This window comes from Pteropus alecto, unplaced genomic scaffold, assembly GCF_000325575.1.
Source record: "Pteropus alecto unplaced genomic scaffold, ASM32557v1 scaffold134, whole genome shotgun sequence".
Classification (NCBI taxonomy): domain Eukaryota; kingdom Metazoa; phylum Chordata; class Mammalia; order Chiroptera; family Pteropodidae; genus Pteropus; species Pteropus alecto.
Genome location: NW_006436283.1, coordinates 6,389,566 through 6,414,910, shown reverse-complemented (window position 1 = coordinate 6,414,910; position 25,345 = coordinate 6,389,566). Strand labels below are relative to the sequence as shown.

The following is a 25,345-nucleotide window of genomic DNA, read 5'->3' as shown; positions in this document are numbered from 1 at the left end:
AGCCACCAAGCCCCATCCTGCTCCAAATCCAGGTTCTCATGTCCAAGTGCAACTCAGCTCAACAAATATTTACTACACAACTACGGCTTGTGAGGGGGCCACCTGGACTGCAGCGCCCATCGGCAATGACATCAACCACACCTAAAATAAGACCACAGTGCTCCCAAGTCAATAACATCTCGACTTTTTCTGGAGTCTGCCATTCTTCTTCCAAAGACCCATTATTTTGAATAATGAAGAGGTGCAAGTATAATAATTCCTTCAGGTTCAGACTGGCTAGAGGAGGGAGGACTCCCAGAATCCTTCGGCCCGCCAAGATCATTAACTCCATGTGGACTTAAAAAGGGGTCGGGGGCGGCGGGGAGGGGAAGGCATCCTTACTGAACTTTTTTTATCAGCTGGTCACCAAGAGAGTGAGAACACGATATGGCCCAAAGCAACTTCTCTATGGCCCCCAGCCACCAATCCATCAGCACCCTCTCAAATTCGGCCTGTCACTAGACAATTGTACCAGCTGGTCAAGCCGTCCCCACCCCAACACCAGCACTCACTCACGCTGATCCAATCTGTCCCGGCTCTGGCTGCTAAGGAGGCGGCCCAGGAGGGGAGAAGAGAGAGCTGTCTAGCTCCACTGAGGAAAAGCTGTTCCCCACTTTGATGATCTCCCCCTACCCCAGAGGAGATAAACCAACAACCGCCACCAAACTGCTGGCTTTGTGCCTCTCTCTGCTCAAAGGAAATTACCAGTGAGGCTTAGGGGCAGGATCTTCACGACCAAGGAGAAGAAAAACACCACCCCACATTCCAAACAAAATCACATTTAATTTTCACCACTCAAGAAAACATAGATGTCCAAGTGCCTTCTGTGCTAACTCACCTGAGGGACGCAAGAGACTCCCATTGGGATGGTGGCAGGATCCTTGGGAGATAGAGGGCAAGCGGTCAGGAGCGATGGGACAGAATCTTAAAAAGGGACTGGATAGAGTACAAAACATCCCCCCTCCCAGGTTTGCTTGATTTAGCAAATTAAAACTACAGGACGTCCAGGTAAATTGAATTTCAGACAAATGATTAGTAATTATTTTTATTTGAGATAAGCTTATATTTAAAAAAAAATGCTTTTTATCTGAAATTCAAATTTAACTGGACATTCTGTACTGTATCTGGCTCCCTGGCTAAACCCAGCAGCAATTCTGGGGCAGATCTGCCATCTTTTTCTCTCCCTCCCTCTTCATAAAAGGCAATACAGCACAGCGTGTACAAGGCACGACTCTGCAGACTACCTGATTCGGATCTAAGCTCCCAGCTGGGAGATCTTGGGCAAGAATATCATCTCTCCAGCGTGACCATTTCTTCATACAGAAAATAGAAACGATAATAGAAATAACAGTGCCACTCATAAGCAAAATGGAATGATTAACAAGAACAACGTTTACATAAAGACCGACCCTGTGCCAGGAACTTTCTCAATCCTCCTAACATTAAGGGTCAGGTACTGCTATTATCTATCCCTGCTTCACATATGGGGAAACTGAGGCACAGAGAGGTTAAGTAATTAACAAAGTTATGCAGTTAATGAACGGCAGAGCCAAGACTCAAGGCCAGCCAGCGTGGCTCTCGAGTCCCTGCTCTTATCATCACGATGTCCCCAAGGTGGTGCTGATCTCCTGGAGTTGTTATGTGAATTAAACCGGCCTAAAGACTACAAACGCGAGATGCTACATATGCACATGACAGGTCTCTGTTTTCACTATATCGTTAGAGCAAATGACACATGAGAAAATAACCAAACAGGAAAAATGAAGAAACTCACAGGGAATTCAGGGAGGGAACATTTGTAAAGAGAAAAAAAAAAACCTATCATCGATATCAGAAAGACATGACTGCGTGGAATCAACCCATGAAGAGGACAAGTTGCTGGAGGGAAAAAAAACCCAAGAGAAGAAGAAAGAATTTTCAGAAATGGAAGCCACGAAAACAACTAGAAACATTTGCTCTTTTTATGGCATTAGAGTCCGTGGAACTTCCCACCATGCAGAACAAAATAGCAAGCTTATAAAATAACAAGAGAAAAGGGAGAAAAATGCAAGCCTCGGTCCCGGAAGCTCAAGACCCGTCTAACAGAGAGAGAACAGAGCACCAGCGGAAGAAACTATTAAAGGACACAAAATAACGTTTACCAGAACCGAAGGACATTGGCCTCCAGATCGAGAAGCTGCAGAATAAATTCGTTTAGAAATGTGGGGGGAAATTTCTCAAGAAACAGAGAAAGTGGTTTCTTCGAGAAAAGAGGACAGAGCCATGGGAGATGAGGGGAAGGACTGATGGGTTTTTTTTCTTTTTTATAAGCCTTTTATTAACATCTGCTCTTTCTAGATGTGTGCATCTATCACTCTGATAAAAATAAACAAGGATTCCAAAAAATCGAGCCCAACTTAAGTGTCCAACAAGTCATTAGTAAAAATATCTCCCAGTCATGGGTACAGTTTAATGTACTTCGGTTTCAATAAAGGTGAAAACAAATATTTCTGGACAATTTGTGTGATGGAATATCACGCAGCCACCAAAATAACAAAACAAAGATCAGGATATATTAAGTGAAAACACATATTTTTAAACATTATGTATGGTACGATCCCACTTTTTAAAATTATATATCAATAAAGTATAGAGGATCATGCTGCCGGCAAGAAAGGTTTGGAGGAGTCTGCGTGGGAAAGATAATCAACTGAGGATGAATATGAGGGGTGCTTAGCAACGAGAGGGCCATATACTGGAAGAAGACTGACCTCAAACCATGATACCCAAGTTTGCTGACTTGAATCGATCCCAAACTCCTCCTGTGTCCTCCACCGCTTCCCTTGACGCGAGATAATCATCATCCAGATGCCCTGGGTATTTACGGTGGGCCATCTCTGTGCCAAGTGTTTCAAATACATTTACTCATTTCATCCACACAACAACCCTGTAAGGGAGACAATGCTACCATCTCCATTTTGCAGATGAGGAAACAGGCTTCCACGTGTAAGTCACCAACCTGAGCTCGCACAGCTAGTAAGTTGACAAACCGGGATCAAACCCAAGCCAGGTGACCCCAGGGCTTATCCTGACAACAGCGCACATCCCCGCTGGAGAAAGTGCCACTCCCCAGGGCCCAAGGGGGGCTCCTTAGTTTACCCCGTGCAGCTGACAGTTTGAGACATTTCCTGGCCTGACTCCATCCTGAGAAGTTCGCCATAATTAAATCGGGGAGAAATTTTCAAAGTGCTTCAGATATGTAATGAGTTTACATCCAATTAGTCTCTTCCTTCACTGGGAGAAGCAGAAAGACCGATTTCCTTATAGACTCGGTGGGCAGGGTTTCTTTAGATTTCGTTCTGAGGTTCCAGGGATACAAATCAGCACACGCGGAAGATCTGGAGAAACTGGGTGGGCCTAAAGGCAGCCGACCTCAAACAAAGCCTCTAATGCACACGCCATGGTCACTCAACACTTATTTTAAATATACTTTTGAATGCTGATTGTGCTAGGGACCAACGCTCAACAGTAAACGAGACAGCCCCCACCTTGTACTTTGGGAAGGAAGAAGTGAACAAGCCATTAGACTCTACAGACAAGTGCTCTATAGAATAAGCACAGAGAGCTACAGATGCTTGTCCAGGTGGATTACGATGGGGAAAACGAGATGTTCGACTTCCTCAAGAAGAAAACTGCTGATGGCAAGGATCTGGCAGGAACCAGGCTCCCAGGGGGATGGAGCAGGCAAACCCCCAGGGCTTTGGGAACTAGGTCCATGACGAGAAGGCCAAGGTGGAATAAGATGAGACACGCTTGCCCTGACCATTTCAATTTACTTCCCAACTCAACCTGCACAGCACCAGGGGCATTACTGTTCCAAGCCAGTTGGATGCTGGCTCTCTCCAGCCGGGAGGGGCTCCCCTCTTCCGGAGCCACACGAGATAAGGTCCCACTTAGGATGCTCCACATTGATTCGTGAAATGGGGCAAGGGGAGTATGAAAATATTTAGGTGCCGTAAGGCTCTCAAAGGAAGCACAGATCTACACAGGGGAGGGACCCGCCCCTCTTCTTCCATCCATCCATCCATCTACATCCATCCATATCTACCAACCCACTCATCTGTCTATCATTCCATCCATCCATCCATCCATCCATCTACATCCATCCATATCTACCAACCCACCCATCTGTCTATCATTCCATCCATCCATCCATCCATATCTATCCATATCCATCCATATCCATCCATCCATATCCACCCACCCATCCATAGCCATCCATCCATCCATTAATATCTATCCATCCATATCTACCCATAGCCATCCATCCATATCCATCCATCCACAGCCATTTACCCATTCATCCATCCATCCATTTGAGCATGTTTATTTGTTCACTACATCAGAAAAAATTATTGTGAGCTTCCCACATGTCAGGGACGCCTCCTGCGCATCTTTACTAATGTGCTCTTTAAGATGACAATACTCCTGACTCCCGCCTCCACCAGATCACCCTCTACCTCTTTCCTTCACAGTTCACCATCACACGTACCTCTGATGTGCTATATGTTTTATTGTGGAGTTTGCTTAGCATATGACTCTCTGCTAAAATGGCAATCTCGCAGGGGCAGTAATTTTTGTTTGTTGTTTACTGTTTTATCCCCAGCACGTAAAACAGTGCCTGGCACCTGGGGTGAGAGCAGGGTCCAGGAGGACCCCTGGGGGCGGGGCTCTCTTCTTTTCCCCACTGCCCTACATCCCACGGTCAGGTCAGACAAAAGAGTCCAACAGGGGACGTGACACAACTTTCACTTATTATATGCAAATAATGAAACCTACAGCTATGGGATTATTCTGAGGGTCAGATGAGGTAATGAATGGGAGAGTGCTTTGAAAAATATAAAGCAATAAACCAAGGTCACATAATAACATTTGGGGCTCATGAGCCCATAAGATGCAAGTGTTCTCTACAGTCGCTCATGGACACACCCTGCCCCACGGGTCTCTTTACGCACAATTACAAAGTGTTCCAAAAATTCAAGTCCGTAATCTATTTAAAACGTATGCACAGGCAATGACTCTGTGCCCCTTTCTCCTGCCTCAAATACAATACTAATCCGTTTTCTCCTTGTTTATGCGTTTAACAAATATAATTTTTTTCCACCCTCCTGGAGAACTAACTCACTTAGCCCCAGGGCTGTCGTGGTTGATTTCTTCACGAGAAGAGCAGAGCTTCAGAAACTGAGAGGTTTCCAAAGAAATAATATAGAAAAAGAGAAAAAAAAAAATCTATGCACAGGTGCAAAGCCTTCTCTTCCCTTCCCTGTCAAACGCACCAATCCAGTGGACCTGAGTCTCCATCAGGCCTGAGGGTTCCATTCTCTTTGCTATTGGGCCACTTTGGGAAAACAGGTTCTGGCCCCCAGCCAAAGTCAGATGTGGAATTAAAAGTCAGGGCCCCCTGACAGCGAAGATCAGCTTCCACTAGCAAGCTGGGAACGCACTGGCCTCCGTTATTTGTTTCTGTGCTCCAGAGGGCACAGAAGCATTAAACAGTCAGGACGGGATTTTTTTTTCCCCTCTCACTATCTGCACAGGTAGAAGAGGGAAGGACTGCAGTCTTGGTGGAGCCGTGAGATGCCTGGAAGTTAGGAGACTCGCCGGCTAATCACAGGGATTGTAAGCGGCTCAGCCAGAAACACAAGCCAGGGCTCGGGGCTCCCTGTCTGAGCCCGAACACTCCCTTTATTCCTGTAGGATGGGAGCTCTGCCTGCTGGCGGGGATGCTCAGGAGAGGGGTTCAGCCCCATCCACCCACCTCCCCCCGAGAAAGCGGCAGTGTCGCCAAGGCAGACTCCCTGGGGTGGGACGCACCAGGGAGGAGAGCTCAGTGAGGCCAAGTAAAACTCCTACTGCCATCCTGCACCTAACCCTGGGAAAGGCAGCCGGCCAGGCTTCTTGGCCCATGATTACAGCTCCTTGGCCTCCATGGTCCTCACCACGCTCATGGGAACAACAAAACAAACAGAAACGACAGTTGGGCACTGTCCCTCTGCTCTGCCCACCACTTCCCCTCCCCCACCTCCTGAGAAACACCAGGATGGGCTTTCTCTGCACCGTTTTGCCTTCAGCAAAATGCTCTTTATACCCATATGTTCGGTTCATAAAATGAGGCAGACTCCTCTGCAAAGAGGAATGATGATGATGCCTGAATTTGAAAGAGAAGGTTTTATCCTTAAAAAAAAAAAAAAAAATCAAATACAGGCACCGGTTAACAAAACCGAGCCAGGCTGACGCACGGAAGGTAAGAAGGGGTATTTCTCCCCAGCCCCCTCCAATGCCACAGCCCAGACACACTTGCTCCAAGAGATAGTGTCACAAAAAGGTTCCACGGAGGTCACACTGCCGTTAGCCACAGAATGCCACCTCACCCAAACGCGAATCCTTGCTCCCAGAACAACACAGCCCTTGTATTGAGAAGAATTTAGCCCGAACCTTTTCCTCTCAGGAGATCAAACACCTGTGATTAATTCAGACCCTTAGAGGTTTTGCTTCTCTGCTGCTTACAGAGAACTAATTAAACTTCGCTGGGCCTTCGAATCTCTTCCTTGGGTGTTTAAGTTAGAAAACGGAATGGAAACTTAGAAAGCCAGCACTTCTCCTTGGGGGAAGACAGAGGGGGAGTTGGGACCCAAAGGGAGGCTGAGAGGCAGGACGGACAAAACAGGACAAAGGGAGACCCAGTGTAGGGGTCCAGTGACTGCTGGCAATGGCGGCAATGAAGGCGCTAGGCCACGAAAAAGGCGTGTGAATTCTGGAAGGCTAGACTGTCAAGGGGCATCATCTCAGCAGGGGAGGTGGCACATGGTAGGGCAGAGCCACCGATATTTTGCAGGCTCCACCTACCAATGACTGGACAGTATCACCCCGCCCACTCAATCTGGGTGGGCCTGGTGACTTGCGTTGGCCAATGAAATGGGACAGAAGTGATACTGTGAAAGTGCCAGAGTCCAGGCCTCTGAGACCTTGCAGGTTCCACCTGCACTTCCTTGGAAGTCTCCCACAGACGCGTAAGGAAGCCTGAGCTATACTCCCGACCCATGAGTGACCTGTGAGCCACCATGTGGACGGAGGCCCAGATGCAGGCAGCACCAAGGCCCCAGACCTGTGATTGAGACCCTCCTACACCCCCCGGGCCTCGCAGAGCTGCCAGATGCCCACAGCTTCATGGGGGACCCCAGCCAAGCCCAGAAGAGCCACCCAGCTGAGCCCGGCCAATCCGGAATCATCAGAACTAATAGATCGTTGCTGAGGTAAGCCGCTGAATTTGGGGTGCTTTCTAACAGACACAGAGTGTGGGGGACTTTTGCTGTATGTTGGCCACCGAACATCGATTACACCTACTTTGGTCACAATATCTCGATTTTTGCTTCAGAACAAGCATCTCGCCCCATCATTATTCGTCATTATTAGTCTGCTTTTTATCTAATGGAGGCAGGGGTGACAGGGCACGTGGCCCAGGCCTGGCCATTCCACACACTACACCCCTGTGGCAATAAGGCTTAGCGTGCACGGATGAGCACAAATCCAAGTGAGGCCAATTATTCCCCGCCCATGATTCAATTCCAAGACGTTGTGAGCTATGGAAGAAAGACTTCTCCTTCCTCTGGACTTGAACCTCTCTGAGAGGATGTGAACGTGAAGCCACACAGAGAAAAGCAGGGCCTGGTGATGGAGAGATCCAGGCCCCAGGGTGTAGCAGTATCCGAGGCCAGTTCTACGCCTAGATATTTTAATTACGTGGACCAATATATTTTCTTTCTTCCTGATGCCAAATTGAGTTAGTTTTCCATCATTCATGACCCCCAAAGCCCTGGCCGACACAAAGAGACAGAGGAACTAATTTTTTATTGTATACCCCTTGTACTACTTGAATTTCTTGCCAATTTCATGTATTATGCCTCCGTTTTGAAAAATAACTAGTGAAAGAGACAACACAACTCGTTTTCAAAAACAGCATCTACAAAACGTACACAGAGAAGGTAAATCGATAATAGCACTAGGGCCCAACGTTCTCTCTGCACTGGGCCGTGTGCCCACGACTACTGGTTGCCCACTCCAGTTTCCATTCTCCTCTCTCCGGTAACAGAAGCCCAGTGTTTAGCTGGCCATGTTACAGCACAGCTAAAAGACCATGCGTCCTAGCCTGCCTTGCAGCCTGATGAGGTCATATGAATAAAGTTCTGGCCCCAAAAAAAGTAAGTGGCACTATCATGCAGAACTCTCAGGAAGTCGCCCTCCCTTCTGCCATTTTTCTGCCTGGAAGGCAGACATGATGACCTGAGCTCTAGCAGCCAGCAAGACAAAGGTTCCTTTGTCTTTCCTTTGGGGCAAAGCAGTGAGCAAAGATGCCAGAGGAGTAGGTTGGGGACAGATGTGGACAGCCTGGGGTCCTTGGTCACGCCATGAACCTACTTTCACAGCCAGGTCTCTGGATTTCTTCTGCCTGAGAGGAGTCTTTCTAGTTTAAGCCACTGGTTTTCAGGTCTCAGTTACTCACGGTCAAGCCTAATCCTAAGCAAAGCAGCAGGAAACATCATCATCAATACAACTAGCTGTAGGCGTGTGGTTGCCATGGAGACCACCCCAGATTCCAAAGTACAAACCCACTCAAATGAGAAAGGCCTGATGTAAACCTAACAGACATCCCCTTCCTGCCCCCTCTTTCTGGTAGAGTCCCCCCCATAAGCCAGGATGGTGATGACAAATTCTCCAACAGTCCCAGGGGAAGTAGCCCCAGGAACACAGCACCTGTGATAGGCTGAAACCTCTTCGGCTGCTGCCACAATCAAAGGACTGTCAAGTCCTCTCAGTTCGCGAGCAGGAGTGTCCCCTGCTCTCCCCCTTCCTGACTCCGCCGCCTCGGCCCAAAGCCAAGGTCTCTAATGAGTCACAGTGCCACCTAAAGTAATGCAAGAGTCTCCAGCCTGCCTGTCCACTGCCGGCCTCCCCTGCACGCTCCCTTATGGCCATGCTATCTGCTACCCACAAAATGCACTTCTGGAAAGTCCAGCTCTGATCATGTCACCCTCTCAAAAACCTCCAGGATCTCCCCACCAGTTTAGAGAACGAAGCACAAATTCTCTTCCATGGGACCCCAGGATGTCCGCATCTGGCCCCAACCTACTCCTCCAGCACCTCCTCCCAATCGAACCCATCGCCATTCCTTCAACAGCCCTGTTTTTCCCTTATGCTTCCAATTTGCCGTTCCTTTTGCCCATAATTCATTTCCTTCCCCTGCTCCCTCCCCATCCTTCCAACCTGAGCTTCAATCATGAAGAAATCCACCCCCAACTAGAAGTAACCTCCCAGTGTCTGAGTTCCTGTCGTCTTTCATCCATGACCTTCTTACAACCACATGCTGACCTGTCTCACCTTTAGAGGCGAATGTGAGTTCTCTTCCCTGCCCACCGTAAGGCCCTTGCAGGAGAGGACTCTACCTTGCCTCTCTGCATACTCTGCACAATGCTTTGTACATAGCAGGTGCTCACTCAGTGGTTGATGGCTTGGCCTAAAGACAATTCTCTCCCTGCTCCCAATTCTGGACAGGCGCTCCCCAAGGAAGAAATCAACTGGCTATTTTGCAAACAGAGCCTACGTGCTGGGCCATTTCTAAAATTGCACGGACGCTTGACAAAACTTTGATTACTGACTTTTCTCCCTTCCTGTGAGCCAGCCACTGCTGAAAAGCAATAATGTGCTTTCCGCAAAGCGCTTACGTTAATTAATAACATGTATGGATTTGGTCTTATCGTGCAGAGGCTAAAGGACAATGTTAACTTTGAGCCCTTGCTCTTTTAAAAGAACTGACACTCAATAAATGCTTTTTAATGTGATTTGTACTAAGATGCCTATGAGAATTAGTGTCAGCTACTCTGTATTATTTAAATTGCAGCAGAAGGCATTACAGATTATAGATAAGTTTCTAACAACTAGCTAAATACTCAATTAGATTACCAAAAAAAGAAAGAAAAAGTGTAAAGTCTTATTTCACAAAACCTTTGGGAACAAGCTCCACTCCTGCCATCTGTCCGGATTCAGTGAAACATCACCCTGTCTGATGGCAGAGGGATGCGTGAGCTGGCTCCCAGAAGGTGCTGCCAGTCCTGAGATTTTTCAGATGCTGTATGTGATCCAACGAGGACTGTGTATCAAGTCGAATTTAAGTTCAAGCGCAAGTTCTCCGAGCAGGAGAGATCCTGCCTCCCATTTTTCTTTAGCAGGACTCAGGGAGCCCAAGGGAAGAGCCTGAGCGCCCAGCTGGCAGCTGTCCAATACCACCCAGCCAACCAGAAGAGGAACCTGGCAGTAGAGCTGCCCCCTCCCACTAGGCGGCTATCAAAATCGACCAGCCCTGGGGACCAAAAGGACTGCCAAGTGTGTGGCGGACAGCCGTGGGAGCCTGCAGCAGACAGGGCTGCAGCCGGAGATTAGGGGCGCAGCCTCTGCCTGGACACCCCTGTCCAGGTCCCCAGGCCCCATCCTCCACGTTCAGTCTTCCTCTGACCATGACCTTGACCCTACCTATTGGCTCGGTTGGATTCTTAGTCCCAGAGCTACATGGAGCCTGCTTTTTCCAAACACCAGCTCATCCTTCATTAAATCACCGTCTGTACTAGTACAGGGGTTCTCGGCTTGAGCTGCACTTTGCAACTGCCCGCGAATTCTATAAACTCCTGAAGCTTCACCCCATCCCTGGAGATTCTGGTGTAGTCCAGGGTGTTTCTAGGACACCGGGCTTTTCAAATCGCTCCGGATGATTCTCAGGTGCAGCCCGGGTGGCGAACCACTGCATTGGAATGAAGGGGGCTTCCCCAAAGCCAGAGAGCTCGCCGGAACGGAACCGCCAAGGACGGTAGGCCAAGTGAGCTCACTCTGCCAGACCACGGAGGCTAAAGGCAGCTGCGAACCTGGGTTTGGTTTGAGCTGGGGAACCCCATCTTATTTTGCAATCTAAATCGCACGCTTTGCCCTTGGCCATCTGTCTTAACACAGCATGCCTCGTGTGACAAGAGAATGGAGCAAGGAGGTCCACACAATTCATCGTGCTTCACTGCAGAGCCATCCCAGCCGATGCTTCAGAGGCCCACCCCAGCAGAGGGGGAACCAAGCAGCATCGATTTCGATTTCGGAAGCATCGAAGGCCAGGCCCCCTCTGGGAAGGCCCACCACCAAGCCGGGCCCCCAGGAAAAGGCCTGCTGGGAAAGCTGGATATTCCAGGAGGCATTTAGAGACTTCCGGCCTGGGTCCTGCACAGCACAGAGCTGTGATCTGGATGGTCACAGGCAGTGGGCACTGCCACCAGAAAACCCTGCCATACATAACCTACACTGGGGGTTTGCAAACTTCTGCAAACGGCTAGATAGAAAATATTTTAGGCTTTGCGGGCAATATAACCCTGTTGCAGCTTCTTGACTCTGCCAGTGTAATGTAAAAGTGGCCACAAACGACATGGAGTCAAATGTGCATGACGCGATTCCAGTAAATCTTTACTGCAGCCCCTCCTTATCGGTGGGGAATACATCCCAAGACCCCCAGTGGATGCCTGAAACCTCAGATAGTACCAAACCCTATATAAACTGTTTTTTCCTACACGTGCATTCCTAGAATAAAGTATGATCTATAAGTTAGGCACAGTAAGAGAGTAATGACGATAACCAATAATAAAATAAAACGATTAGAACGACGTACTGTAATAGAAGTTATGCAAACGTAACCACTTATTTCAGGGGTTCCCTGCTAAAGGCTCAGCGCTTTCTGCTGCAACACGTTGCTGCCAATTAAAACGTTTTCTGTCCACATCTTGTCCGGGAAGTGAATGATTTTTCCATCTTAACTAAGCACTTACCACACACTGTGGCCGCGACTTGTGCAGTTTAGCTGCAACACCAAAACCAGCACTAATTTCTTTACATTTTCAAGAAGATTCGTTCCTACAGCAGATCTTAGAAACCTTGGCACGTGATCTTTTTTCCTTCCTTAAGCGAGAATTTTGACCTTTTCACTGAAAGGAAGCGCTTTACGGCTTCTCCTTGGCAGATCTGAATCGCCAGCATCGCTACTCTTGTGCTTTGGGGCCATTACTGAGTAAAATGAGGGTGACTTGAACACAAGCACCGCGATACCTCGACAGTCGATCTGGTCACCGAGACGCCTGCTAAGTGACTAACGGGCAGGGAGCGCCTACAGCGTGCAGACGCCGGACGAAGGGATGATTCACGTCCTGGGCAGGACAGAGCAGGACATCTCAAGATTTCCTCATGCTACTCAGAATGGCATGCAATTTAAAACTTATGAATTGTTTACTTCTGGAATTTTCCACTTAATATATTCCAACTGCGGTTTGCCAAACCAAGGAAAGTGAAACCCCAAATAAGGCGGGACAACTGCATTTGCAAAACCATGTGGTGGGCCGGAGATGAACTTAGGGTGTACTGAGCCCACCTCGCCACGAAATCATAATTTCCTTAAAGACAGGGGCCATCTCCTAGCACTTGGTAAAATCCTGAGCTCTTGGCACAGTGCCTGGAACACAGCAGGTTCTCATGAACCGCTGAATGAACAAACGAATGAATGAATAAGAATGTGCCAATCATCTTAAAAGAATATCCGTTAAACATCTGCCTGTTCCTACAGAGAGATGTAAAGAAGTTATTGTGACTTTGGAGCACTCACATCTGACTACTTAAACTAAATCTCTAGGACCTGTGTAATCTCCTGCTCATCACTCACATACACTGCTGCCACCTTCTCCCTCATAGGAGCAGAGAAGGATACCCCCAAATAAAGAGGAACAGACATCCCCAAGGAGAATGCCCTGGCCCAAGGTACGAGGCAGGCCCGGGCCTGGAAGGAAAGGCAGGCAGAGGGAAGGAAGCGGAGGAAGGGTTTAAAGGCCAGGAGAGTGGAGGCAGCCTGAAGATGCACGAGGGGAGGGAGAGAGACGATGGGGAACGGAGGGGACCGTCCAGGGGGCTGTGGGCAGACCTCTGGGCCACGCTGCCCCAGATGCTCAGCGCAGTAAGAGAATAAATGTTTTGGCTCTTTCACCAAGACAAAAGCTGTTACGTTCCATCAACGTAGAGAGAAGGTGATCTATATCATGACCTGCTCTGCACTGTTTACGATGACACTGCAAATCTGAAGCATGAAATTGAAAAGAAAAAAATACGACAATAAAAGGATAATAATCAGTCTCCTTCCCAAGTGGCTTTCTTTCCCTTCGTTCTTCCCCTCGCTCGCCACCCCTCCTGCAGCCAGACTGCTGTCCCCACAGTGTGGGGCCGGGGCTCAGGATGTGCTGGCAGGGAAGGTTCTCATCGGGCCAGCGCGGGGCGCGCAGGATGCAGGGAGGGCCGGGAACAGGGCTGTCACGTCGCCGCTGTGCTTACAGGAACCACGACTGTCTGGGTACCAGGAGCGCTGGGTCGGGTTTGCACCCCATGACGTGTCAGTGCCTCCTGCCCGTGCCTGGCACAATTTGGGAACGTCTGTCTTTGCTGAGGCAGTTTTCCCATTGGAAAGTGGCCATTTGAGACCTTTAAAAACAAAATGCCTCGTCATACAAACCTTAAGGTCCCAACTCCTCGATAATGAATGTTTAAAGGGCAGTGTCTTGAAGCATCGTCAGTGTCTTGAAGCACCGCCATGCAGGAAACGAAGGTGGCAGAAGTGGCGGGTACCCCTTCACGACCGTGCCAAGAATCCTGGAGCACTTCTTTACACACCACGCCACACTCAGCTTGTCAGGTGAGACCCCTGGGGCCGGGAGCTCAAAGTCCCTCCAAGCTAAGCCGGGCTCGCCTCCCCACTTTCTCACTGAGTGCCCATCCGAAGCGCAGCCTTAGCCCTAAAACAGAAACATCACCTCCCTGGGCATTACATCCCCGTGCAGAATGAGAAGCCTGCAGAGAGGAGAATCCAGGAGGCCCTGGGGTTCCCCAGCCCCCCAACTCTTAAAAAAGCAAATTCCAGAGAGAAGCTCCACGTTGGAAAGCTGCCCCCCAGAACTTCCAAAGTGATTCATCCAGTCGAAGTGATGCCGGGTGCGACCTGCTCCAGGTCCGGGCCACGCTCAGCATCGCTGGGCGGTCACCTCGGGGCCCTCCGTGTCTCTCAGTCTCATACGGAAGAAAGTCCTGGCATGGAGAAGCACAGAGCGATGACCTCCGCAGGAGGCTCCACAGACCACGTCAGCTCGCTCCTCACACATCGACTGGTGGCCTCTTGGCTGCGGCCCAGCTCATTTCGGTGTGGTCCAAAAGACCTCACGTTCAAAAGAAAAATCTCCATTAGGATGTCTCGGGCTTCCCACATCACAGGTAATAGGAAAAAGAAAAGGTAATGACCTCCCAGTCAGGGTCTCCAGGGCCAGCAGCGTAAACGCTAGGCTTTCTGAAGACCCCCGTTCAATCCAGAATACATCGCTCTAGTCGATCCAGCTGAATTCTCCTCCCTGGATCCCTCCTGCTACCACCGAGTCCACTCTTCCCATCCATCTCTCCATGGAAATGAAAAACAGCTGGTCATCCTCTTCCCTGCAGACTCAGAGGCCATCACCGAGCAGCATCGCTAACTTCCAACTGCCAGCCCATTATCTGGAGAAAACATTATTCACCACTTGCTGCACAAAAGCAGACTCAGCCAAAATCTCCTTAAGAAAATCATGCCTTTCATAAGAAACCAGCTTCCCTATGGGATTAAATAATAGATATTAAATTGCCTTTTCATGCCTCGAAGTAAGCTTCTTGATTGGTAGGCTGTGTTTCTCTTCTGCAGTTTCACGGTCTTATTTATGCTGCACAAGTGCTTCTTCCTTGAGAGAATGTATATTGATTTAGAGATCCCTCATTAGTTCAAGCCTCACCAAAAAAGAGACATCAGAACCAGAGCAAAGAAAATTAAGATGATGACTCTGGATATAATATTTACTTTGGGGTCGAGGGCTGCTTCTCACTCAGATGGATAGATATTCAATTGCATGTGTATATCATATAGGTGAGCAGGCGAAGCAAAAAACTAACTTCATATTTGCCTTTCAACAAAAAGATCTATGCTAACTCTTGCTGGAACTCATCCCTTGAAATATGCAGATTCAAGAAGACTAAGGATGCCCAAGGTCACACAGCTAAACACTGGCAGTCCCTGACTTCTCATCTGGGTTTGGCCCCCTCTCTGCCCCCAACCGGCAGTTTTCAATCCTGGATAAGTCATTTACTCTCTCTGGATTTGTTTTCTGTCTGTAAATAAAGGCGGCTGGACCAGACATCGGCCAGAAGGCACTGTGGTTTAAGAGTGGGTGCTCTACAATCAGACTACGGGTTCAAATCCTGGCTCTGCTCACTGCGTGATCCTGGGCAGTGCCTCAGTTTCCTCATCTGCAAAGTGGGAGTAAATAACAGTACCTGGCACACACCTCACAGAGCTTTATGAAAATTAAAGTAGATGACCACAGAGTGCTGGGCAGACTGCCCTGGACGTAGTAAGGAAGGACTCAATAAATATTAGTTGTCATAACCACCTCACATCTCTTCCAGCTTTAGAGTCGTATAACTCTGGGACTCTAATAGGGAATCATGACTATTTTTTTTTTTTTAATGGTAACATTTCCCTCCATTAAGTTCATGCCTCAGGCAGAAACCAAGGCCAGACGTGGGTACTCAGAAGAGAAAGACAATGATTAGGAGACTTGGGGAGTGATTTAAGGAGTCAAGAGACAAACAGGCAAATGGATTTTAAGAGTCATCTAAGGAGACATGATTCACACTTCGAAGGGCCTGCTAATGAGAAAAACAAACTGTGAAATATACTGCTAAGAACGTTTAAAATGCACATGACCCTTGTCCCAGGAATCTTACAGAAAGAAACACTGTTTCAGTGCACAATTGCATCTTGTATAAACGCAAAAATTGTATCTTGTATAAACTGTCAGGATATTCCACGTGCATTTCGATGTGCATACGACATGTACATAAATGTATGCACGACTGACAGTAAACGCAGGTTACATCTGGGCGAGGCGCCCCGGAACCCCAGTCCACTGCCTGGTGGCCACTTTTCCCTTTTGCAAGGTATTTCCTCAAAGCATCCGAGAGCTGTGTTCCAGAAGCAGAACCTTTAAGATACAGACACTGTGACACGTTTGACTGTCCCGACACTGCATTAAGTGCAGAATAAATGTTCTCCGAGGATCAGGCTCAGAGGTAACAGCTAACAGGTGACCTCCCAGGAGCAAGGGGGAGAGGCAAGAGGGCTTTCTTCTTCTTCTTCTTCTTTTTTTTTTTACCTTTAAAAACATCTGAATTTTTATACATTCCACTCTGTGCCTAGAAGCTGACACATCAGAATTCTCTAGACCTGGATTTCTCAGCTTGGCATTACTGACACTTGGATCTCGATGGTGCTTTGTGGTTGGGGGCGGGAGGCGGGGGCTGTCCTGTGCATCGTGCGGTGTTTAGCAACACTCCTGACCTCTACCCATTAGGTACCAGTTGTGACAACCGAGCATGCCAAATGTCCCCTGGGCGGGGGTCAAAACCGCCTTCAACTAGGAACCACTGTCGTGCATGCACTCACACGCGTGCGCATGCTCGCTCGCGCGCTCTCTCTCTCTCTCTCGCTCTCTCTCTCTCTCATCCTAGCTACTCTATCTTTGGTCTCTCTCTCTCTCTCTATATATATATATATATATTTTTTTTTTAGGTTGTCTATATTAAATATAAATTACTCCCTGATAAGTACAAGCAATTATTACAGCTGAGGCCACTTGGATGCTACTGCCTTTCCCTAGTTTGGAGAATTATTTATGAGAATGCTTCTAGTCATCAATGCCACCGAAATTTCCTGGGTTTGAGTCCCGGCTGTGTCCTACATCATGTTTTTCTCTTTTCTCTGAGTATCTGGTGACCTGCCAGGAGTTCATTCATGCCACTAGCTCATTTTCAAGGTCAATTTTAGAAAAGTAAATTACTCATTTTCTGATAAATACACACAAGGAACTTTCAGAATCTCTCTTTTTTCTACCAACTACTTTGAAAATCAGAAGTAGAACTATTTTATTCCCTCACAGTTAAGTGAACACAATATGCAGGTCTGACGATTTTTAAGGAAAGCACATCTTAAATGTTCGTGTTTCGGTGCTCTCGAATCCATCCTTACACATCCTGAACTATTACACTGTTTTTGTTTGGTTCCTTTTGTTCTTCTGCCTTTTGCTATGGAAATTTTACAGTGGTTTTCAGCCTAAAAGAGCAACCAGACACCCAACGCCTGGTCAGAGGCATGAAGACAGCCCGGCACAGAAAACTTTCTACGTGTGTACCCTCTATAAAAATTTTGAAAAACCAGGTACCCTTCCAATCACTCGTTTTGAAATTGACATTTAAAATGCTTTCATCTAAGTTGATGGAGCTGCAAAAGATATAATGTCTGGCATACGAATATTGATGTAGTTAAACAAAACCGTTTGGTCGGTCATTCATATATATGTATCTAAACAGAAGAGGGAATTGACTCCCACCATTAACCACATAAAGATACACGTAACGTAAGCTGTGCCTTTATGTTGCATGCACTAATGTACACACAGTAAAATGCACAGGCAAGCTCTTCTTCAAAAGTGAAAAAAAATCACATCATCCCTTTTTCTCTGACTTGTATTTCGATTCCATTTCTCCACAGAATTTATCCTAGAGCAGCTCGTATTTGAAGCTAGAAAGTCTGTTATTGATTTCTTTATCATACCTCTCTTCAATATAAATATCTAAAAACATCTGAATTTAATTTGAGCCTAGGGCGCTAACCGCTTAAATAACAATTTCCAGGCTCGAGTTACCATTACAGCTATTCATGGTAGAGAACAGAGACATGACAACAAAAAAATATAATCCAGCATTTTATAATTATTAAACATTAAAAAGTAAAATATTCTCAGAAATGCATATTTTTATGGATGAGGATTTTTCTCATTTCTCAATTCTTTTCTATATCTGTAGATAGATATTAAGTAATCATTACTAGACAAAGATAGTTAAGCATCAATTTATTTCTAGTCTCTCTTTTCTTTTTTGTAAACACAAGACGGGGGGGAAAAAAAACAGATATTTTGTTATAATACTGTCATTTTGTTCTCTGAACTCTTTCCGAGTTACGAGCCCGAAATCCCAGACTGGTCCATCATGGAAAATGAAAAGATCTCTCTGCTGCCAGGCTGATTCAAAGGACAGGACGGCACCTGAACTGCTAGAGGGTTTGTGCCCAACAGTGAGCAGTACGCGTCCTACCCTCTTCTCCACACCAACACCAAAATTCCAGGGGTCCCTCCGTTTATGCGTGGAGAACGTGCTACCCAGAGACGGGGAAATAAGGCAGGAACGCGTCTTTCTGCTCTGAGGTGGGAGAGGGCAGCTGGGAGAGGAGAGCCAGCTCGTTCTCAGGCAGAGCAGTTTTGGGAAAGAGGACAAAGCCGGAAGCTGAGGACCTGGAAATCGATTTTGTTGACGCTATCCACGCACCTGCGTGACACGTGGTGTGTGTCCCTACGTGCTCTCAAAAGTACAGACTCCGGTGTGACGGCTGCTGAATGAGAGGACCTCTGGGACGTCCCAGCCACAGGCTGGGTTTGTAAATCACAGGACTATGAAAATAGGAGAAAGGAACTAAATCCTGATCCGCCAAAAAGGAAAACCACACATGGCGGGCCTTTTAGCTGTGACTGACGCAATTGGGATACACGGCACCCTTATGATATCTGACTTAGACAAGCCTCCCGGTCTAAGTCCCAACTTACGGAAGATACGGAGGCCTGAGGGACAAGTTACAGGAAGCAATCAGTCCGATTCAAAATGTGGGAAATTCTACAGACAAAGGAGCCAGTTTCTCTAACAAATTACCAGCATATGGGGGTGGGGGGTGGGGGGAGAATGAGACTGTTAAAGAATAAAATAGACTTAAAAGATACGACACACAAATTCAGTATGAAAATCTTGTTTGGTTGGATCTAACGAAACCATTTTATAAGATACCTTCTGAAAAAAAAAAATGGAGAAAATTTGAATGTGGACTGGGTGTTGGATTAAAGGAAGGAATTATTGTTTATTTAGGCAGGTGTGATAATGTCGTGACGATTGTGCTTAAAATCGCATGCCATTCAGTTAGAGACGTGTATTGGATTTACAGATGAAATTACATGATGTCTGGGATTTGCTCTTAAAAATGATTCCAACCTCCCGAGAAGGCTGGGGAAAGACGGATGAAAGGAGATTAGCCAAATGTCAATAAGGATAAGTGGCGGGTAGGTGGAGTGCATCATGGGACTCTCTCCACCTTTTTACGTGTTTGAAAATGTCTATAATAAAAGGTCTTTTAAGGGGGGAGAGGAGGAGAGAAAGAGAAGTTTAATTTGTGCCAACAAAACCCTGAGCGAGGCCTTTCCTAAACATTATCTTAGTTTGCAAGGCCTCGGGCAGCTGCCCAACGAGCCTCTTTCACTGTCTATAGAGAAGCAAGAGCATCGGTACAATGGAAATAAACAGAGCAGGTGATAAGAGAGAGCCATTAGCACCTGGACATCACAGCGATGATGCATCCTGGTCACATGGGGAGAGACTGGGAATACCCTTTGGCAGAAAAATGTCAGAACAAACATGTCTCCATTTACGTTCCTCCTATAACATGCTACTTACCCCGGCAGCAAAGCCAAGACTTCCATCTAAGATCCGCCTCTGAAAATGAAAACAAGATGTTTCAGATTCTAAGGGATGTTTCGTGGGACGAGAGGAAACCGTAACACCTAGGAGAGCCCCCTGAACAAAGACTGGGCCATATCGGCGTCTTCAAACCCACCTGGAAGCCTGGACCTGAGCCTTTATAACATGGACCAAAAGCTAGGGGGTAAAATTTGTCTTAAACCTTCCATCCATCCCACAGCTAATCAGTCTTCTTTCTGTGTGATGCATGGCTTGCACTGGCCCATGTGTTGCCTCTTACTCTCCCTGTGAATTATGACTAGAAACCTTTAGTAAGTGGCTGGCCTAAGAGATGGAAATTGACAGGTGTGGGAGAGGAACACGCAGACCACCCGAAACCCTCCCACGCTGCCGGTGGGGCTGCAAACTGGCACAGCCACTTTGGGAAACTCATGGCAGCGTCCACTGGAAGTGACCGTAGGCATACCCTATGACCCAGCGACGCCACTCCTGAGTGATTACCTAACAGAAATGCATACTCGAATTCACAAAACACGTTCACAAAAACGCTCTTAGCAGCACTGTTTGTGAGAGACAAAAACCAAGCACAGCAGAATGGATACATCAATTAGGACACATTCATACAATGGAATGCCATATGGCAATGAGAACACACACACTACACGTATATGAATGGAGCTCACGGTCAGGCAGTGGCATTCAGTAAACTGGAAAATAAACAGGGTGAAATCGGCCAAAGAAGAGCACATGCTATAGGATTACTCCACCCACACAACGTATAAAGACAGAGAAAGCGACTCTCTGCCATTGGAGACCAGGAGAGGGGCTGCCCTTCAACTGGAGGTGGGGGGTGTGGGTGGTGACTGGACAGGAGCCTGAAAAGGCTGCTGGGGGTACGGGGGATGAGGGCGTTGGCACCATTCTAGTGCTTGATCTGGGGGTGCTATTTTCACAGGCATTTGTGAAAAATTATCGAGCTGTACACTTATGAAACATGCATTTTTCTACATGCATCTCCTATTTCAGTAAAAGTTTTGTTTTTAAGGAAGTGGCCTAAGTTAGGGATAGAATCGATAGCCACTTGAACACATCTCGGGCAGGCCGAGGAATTGATCGCCCGATCCCTGAGACTCCCACTGAGGTGTGGGTAGCTAAGGCTACCGGCTCAGGCAGCCTCTTCTGCCCTCTGAATGGCTCTGGGGAAGATGGAAGGTTTGGACGCCAGAGAACCATACAAATGACATTCTTTTCTAAGCACTCCTGGATGTAAGCCAAGTTAATCTAACCAACGAATTTAATCAAACCGGACGATATAATAAAGAAGTCGAGTGAAATCATTGTACTGGCATTCACGTGGGCCTCCAGAGGAGAAACACTATACTTTTTTTAAGGTCGATAAGCCTGTTATTTCCCTTTCAGACATTTATTTCAAGAAACGAATCAGTGTGCGCTCAAAGATTTGAGTTCATCATAATGCTATTTCTAAAAGCAAGGGAAAAGGGCGTGACCTCATGGTCTAGCAGTTAGGGACTGGATAAATACATTGCAGTACATCTTTATAACGGGTATTACATAGCCATTTAAGTAACCAAAGTAATAAAAAAAAAAAAATTAGGGACATAGGAGGATGCTTATGATATCAAGTGAGAAAAGGTGGTAACAAAACATTACAAACAATTTGATCCCTATTATGTACATATTTATCCATATTCAAATACAACTGAACAAATTTGAACAAACGTTTTTTTCCTTTCTAAGAAGTGGGATTAGAAACTTTTTAAAAATTATTTCTTTGGGCTTTTCCATATTTTACAAGTTTCCTACAATTGAAACATGACTTTTTAAATCAGGAAAACAAATTCTGAGAGAGGCTACATGGATGCTGGTAGCAGCAGCAGATGGCAGACGTCTGAGTGTCTCCAATCTCACTGGAGTGACCCTCTCCGCAGCCCCCATTTCAATCGGGTGAAAACTGAAGTTTGCTCAGGGAGACAGTACACCTCTGGACTCGGGGCTACGGTGGCCTTTGTCTCCCCATGCCGTGCCCCCTCCCATCTCTCACGCGCACCTGTGCAGGAAGAGTTAACACAGCCCTCCCGAGCCCACTCCCCTTAGAAGGCCCTGCTTTCAAGGCTGCTCCTTGGCTGGCTTCTGGGAACTTGGCATTGGGACTGTTCCTTCCACTTCCTAACTGATAGGGTGGGTCACTGTGCCTGTTTTTCAAACCAGGCGATTTATGCTTTCCTTCGGGGAGTCTGGGATTTCTGGAGCGGCAGCATATAGCATGCCCACGTGGCCAGCGGCCAATAAAAACCTCGGGGGCTGAGTCTCTAACGGGCGTCCCTGGGCAGACACATCGCAGCGTTACTGCCTTCTTCACTGCTGGGGCACAGAGCACTCTGTGCCTCCCCGCAGGAGGGAGGGGCGTCGGAAGCCTGCGCGCACAGTTCTCCAGACTGCGTGGCCTGTCCTTTCACCTCAGCCATGAGGACAACTCTATGCTGAACCCCATGGGTCCTTCCAGTGAATCAGCGAACGTGTGGGTCGTCGTGGGGACCCCCTATGTGCCTCCACATGGAAAAAGGTCTCAGCAAACGTGTGGGTCGTCGTGGGGACCCCCTACGTGCCTCCACATGGAAAAAGGTCTCAGCGAACGTGTGGGTCGTCGTGGGGACCCCTATGTGCCTCCACATGGAAAAAGGTCTCAGCGGTTCCTTCTTCTGACCTGGGTGGTTACCCAAACACGAGCCAAATCAGGGGTTCTGCAGCCCCAGAGTAAAAGGGGGCCCCTCTGTGATGGCTCCCCCTTCTGACGAGCCCCCATAGGCCTGGCCAGGGCCACACGGGGCTATGAGGCTCTACTCACTGCAGCGCTGCCCTTAACTCAGATCCCAGCGGCAGCTCGGCCGCTAGACCCCAGCTAGTGCAACTCAGATCTCTCCCTTTCAACACACACACAGACTGGCGAAGGTGAAAACATGGCCTGGTCTGTCCCCAAAGGACACGAGGACAGGACCCAGGGAAATCAGGCGTGGCTGGCGTGGCTGTCACGAACAGGGAGGAGGGTTAGGCAAACTGGTGCCGTTCCCTGGAGCTGAAGGTCTCTCATTCAGGGACTGGGTTCCAAATGTCTTCGCTACCTGTGGACAGTAGTAACCTGGGACTGGGGGTTACTACTTGTGTGTCTCGAGTTCCAAGTCTCGACAGGCTCCAAACCTCCCACTGGGGAGGGGAGGGGAGGGGACGGCAGCAGGGGAGGTCCCAGATCTTATTGCTGACATCGATACCTGCTTTACTGGTCTCTAACACCAGAGTGCCTGGCTTGCCAACTTCCTAGACGTGTTTCCGGCTCCGGAGCCACCTCAGAGCGTGTTTAAATAAATCTTAAATCACTTACTCACCTACCTGCCACTCCTACAACTTCTAAGGCTGCATTCATCAAGTTATCCGAGGCTCGTTCTAGGACTGTGGACAGGGGAAGTCCAGGATCGAAGAGGAAAAAGGAATTTCGGGCATAGGAGGTGGGCGCAGGCTGTGGAGGAGAGGGGTGGGGTGTGCGGAATGTGGGGGAGGGGAGAGAGGGAGAGCACGAGAGTGTGTGGAGTGTGTAGGAGGGATGCAGGGTATGTGGCGGGACGGATGTGGGGTTATGGGGGACATAGGGGTGCACGGGTGTGTGGAGGCATAAGGATGAGTAAAGGTGGGTGGGGGTCTGTAGGCCCATGGTGAGGCAGGTCTGAGTGTATTCATCCCAAAGTGGGTGGGAGAGGGAACGCAGAGCGCAGAGCGCTGGGTTTGGGGTAAAAGAGAGGGAACGGATACCCTTCCTTTCCCCCAAGGTCTTTCCTACTATCCCAGCTAACTCCAGGCCACAGGGCAGGGCAGTCACACCCCAAACCTATTCTTCAGTCACGCGCATCACCTGCACCAGGCCTCAAAGAGACCACATGGGGGATGGAAATGAGGCGGAGGGCTGCCGGAGGCTCGATCACCGGCCTTCTCACTCCTACACCCCTCCAATCGGGAGAGAAGCAAGTGATGCCTCAACTGTAGACACCTGCCCTCCAGGGCTGGTGGGGAGAAGGGGGGAAAACGAGAGGGCGGAGAACCAAGGTCACCCACAACCTGGAGGTGCGGCCGGTGGCACTCAAGTCTGCCACCCTGCTGTGAGGAGTGTCTTCAGAGGCTGCCAAGCGAATCGGGGCAACTCACCTGTCCACTAGAGAACACGAACACGAGGGCTGCCCCAGCCGCTGTCATCCCCCAGGTGAAGAAGGTCCCCAGCAAGGCCTGGAACACAGAGCTGTGGCCTTGGAGCATGCTGGATACGGCTGCGTGAAGAGAGCGAGAGGGTCAGCTGCCAGCAGTCCCTTTCGGTGACGTGGACGTGTTCTACGCTGTTCTGACCCCCTCCGCCTGAGCTGGCCTGTGTCTGGGTTGGTGTGTGCACCTTTCCACCACAGCATGGGGGACACACAGGGGCATGGGTGTGTGGGGCATAAGGATGATTTTCCCTCAATGAAATCATCTACCTCTGAGAGACGTGGGGAGGGCTAGGGAGACAGCAGAGAAGACGCTGTGAAAGACGTTACGACACTGAGAAATAGTTCCAAAGAGAAGGAGCTCAGAGAATGTGGAGTATTTAGCCTGGAGGAAGGGAGCACGGCCTGCGCACAGCCTTCTCGCGCCCATTCTGCCTGTTCCTCCATTACCACCGTGCCCTGCGTAGGCACCATACTCCAGCTCAACCAAATGATTTACGACACCTGGGACCAGCACCACCTGGTTCTGCTCCGACTCTCTTCACACGCCCCCCTCCAACCTGCAGCCATCGGACCCTGAGCATCCTGTTGCCCGTCTAATGCCAACGTCAATGTCCTGCTTTCCCACGCTCTCCACTCCCGTCCCCGTGCCCATCTTTGGTGCTTCGTGTGGGCCTGTATCCTTCATCTTATATCGTTCGCTGCTTAAGAAGAGGGATGGTGCTTTTTCCCACTGGGTACCCCTGGAAATAGAGCTTCCTGGCACCCCCCAAAAAAATGCTTGCTGAATTACTTATGGCACCTTGGACAAGCTCACCTTGATAGGTCACTCAGCTAGGACAAAGGAACGGAGCCACTTCCCCCAGCCAACTTCTGAAGCTAAAGTTACGCCACTGCTCACTGAGGAAGGAAAAGGAAAAACCATTCTTTTTTTTTTTTTTTTTTTGCTCAGAGATCCTCCTCTAGACTTAAACGTGTTTTAACTCCTGTCTTTGAAATGCGAGGGAATCAGACTCTGTGGAAAGTTACAAGGCGAAGAAACCCATCTGTTGAAAAGCCTTGTGTTTTGGTACACAAACATCGGGGCCCAGGGCCTCCTCACCTCTCAAAGGGCTCATTCAGCTCCCTACCCGTCTTCCAGCGCCCGCATGGCTGGGCACGGCCCCCCTGGGCTCAGCCCTGCCAGGCCCCAGCGGCCTCAGGAGCCAACAACCCTGGGCTAATGAGGCCGCCTCTCCCTATTGACCCCAGAAGGAAATCAAGACAAGGCTGTGAGGGGCCCTGAGCCAGGGGGCTCA

The 25,345-nt window shown here is 48.5% G+C and overlaps 1 protein-coding gene across 1 annotated transcript in view; it reads right to left on the bottom strand.

Moving 5' to 3' along the window:
• The window catches only part of SLC39A11 (solute carrier family 39 member 11), a 263,444-nt gene that overhangs the window by 236,171 nt on the left and 1,928 nt on the right, over positions 1 to 25,345 (bottom strand). Inside the window, exons 2-3 of the mRNA XM_025047120.1 lie at positions 23,998 to 24,116; positions 19,762 to 19,800 (exon numbers count right to left, since the gene is read on the bottom strand). Coding sequence (XP_024902888.1) covers positions 19,762 to 19,800; positions 23,998 to 24,105 — 147 coding nt within the window. The 5' untranslated portion in view covers positions 24,106 to 24,116. The remainder of the gene's footprint in view (positions 1 to 19,761; positions 19,801 to 23,997; positions 24,117 to 25,345) is intronic.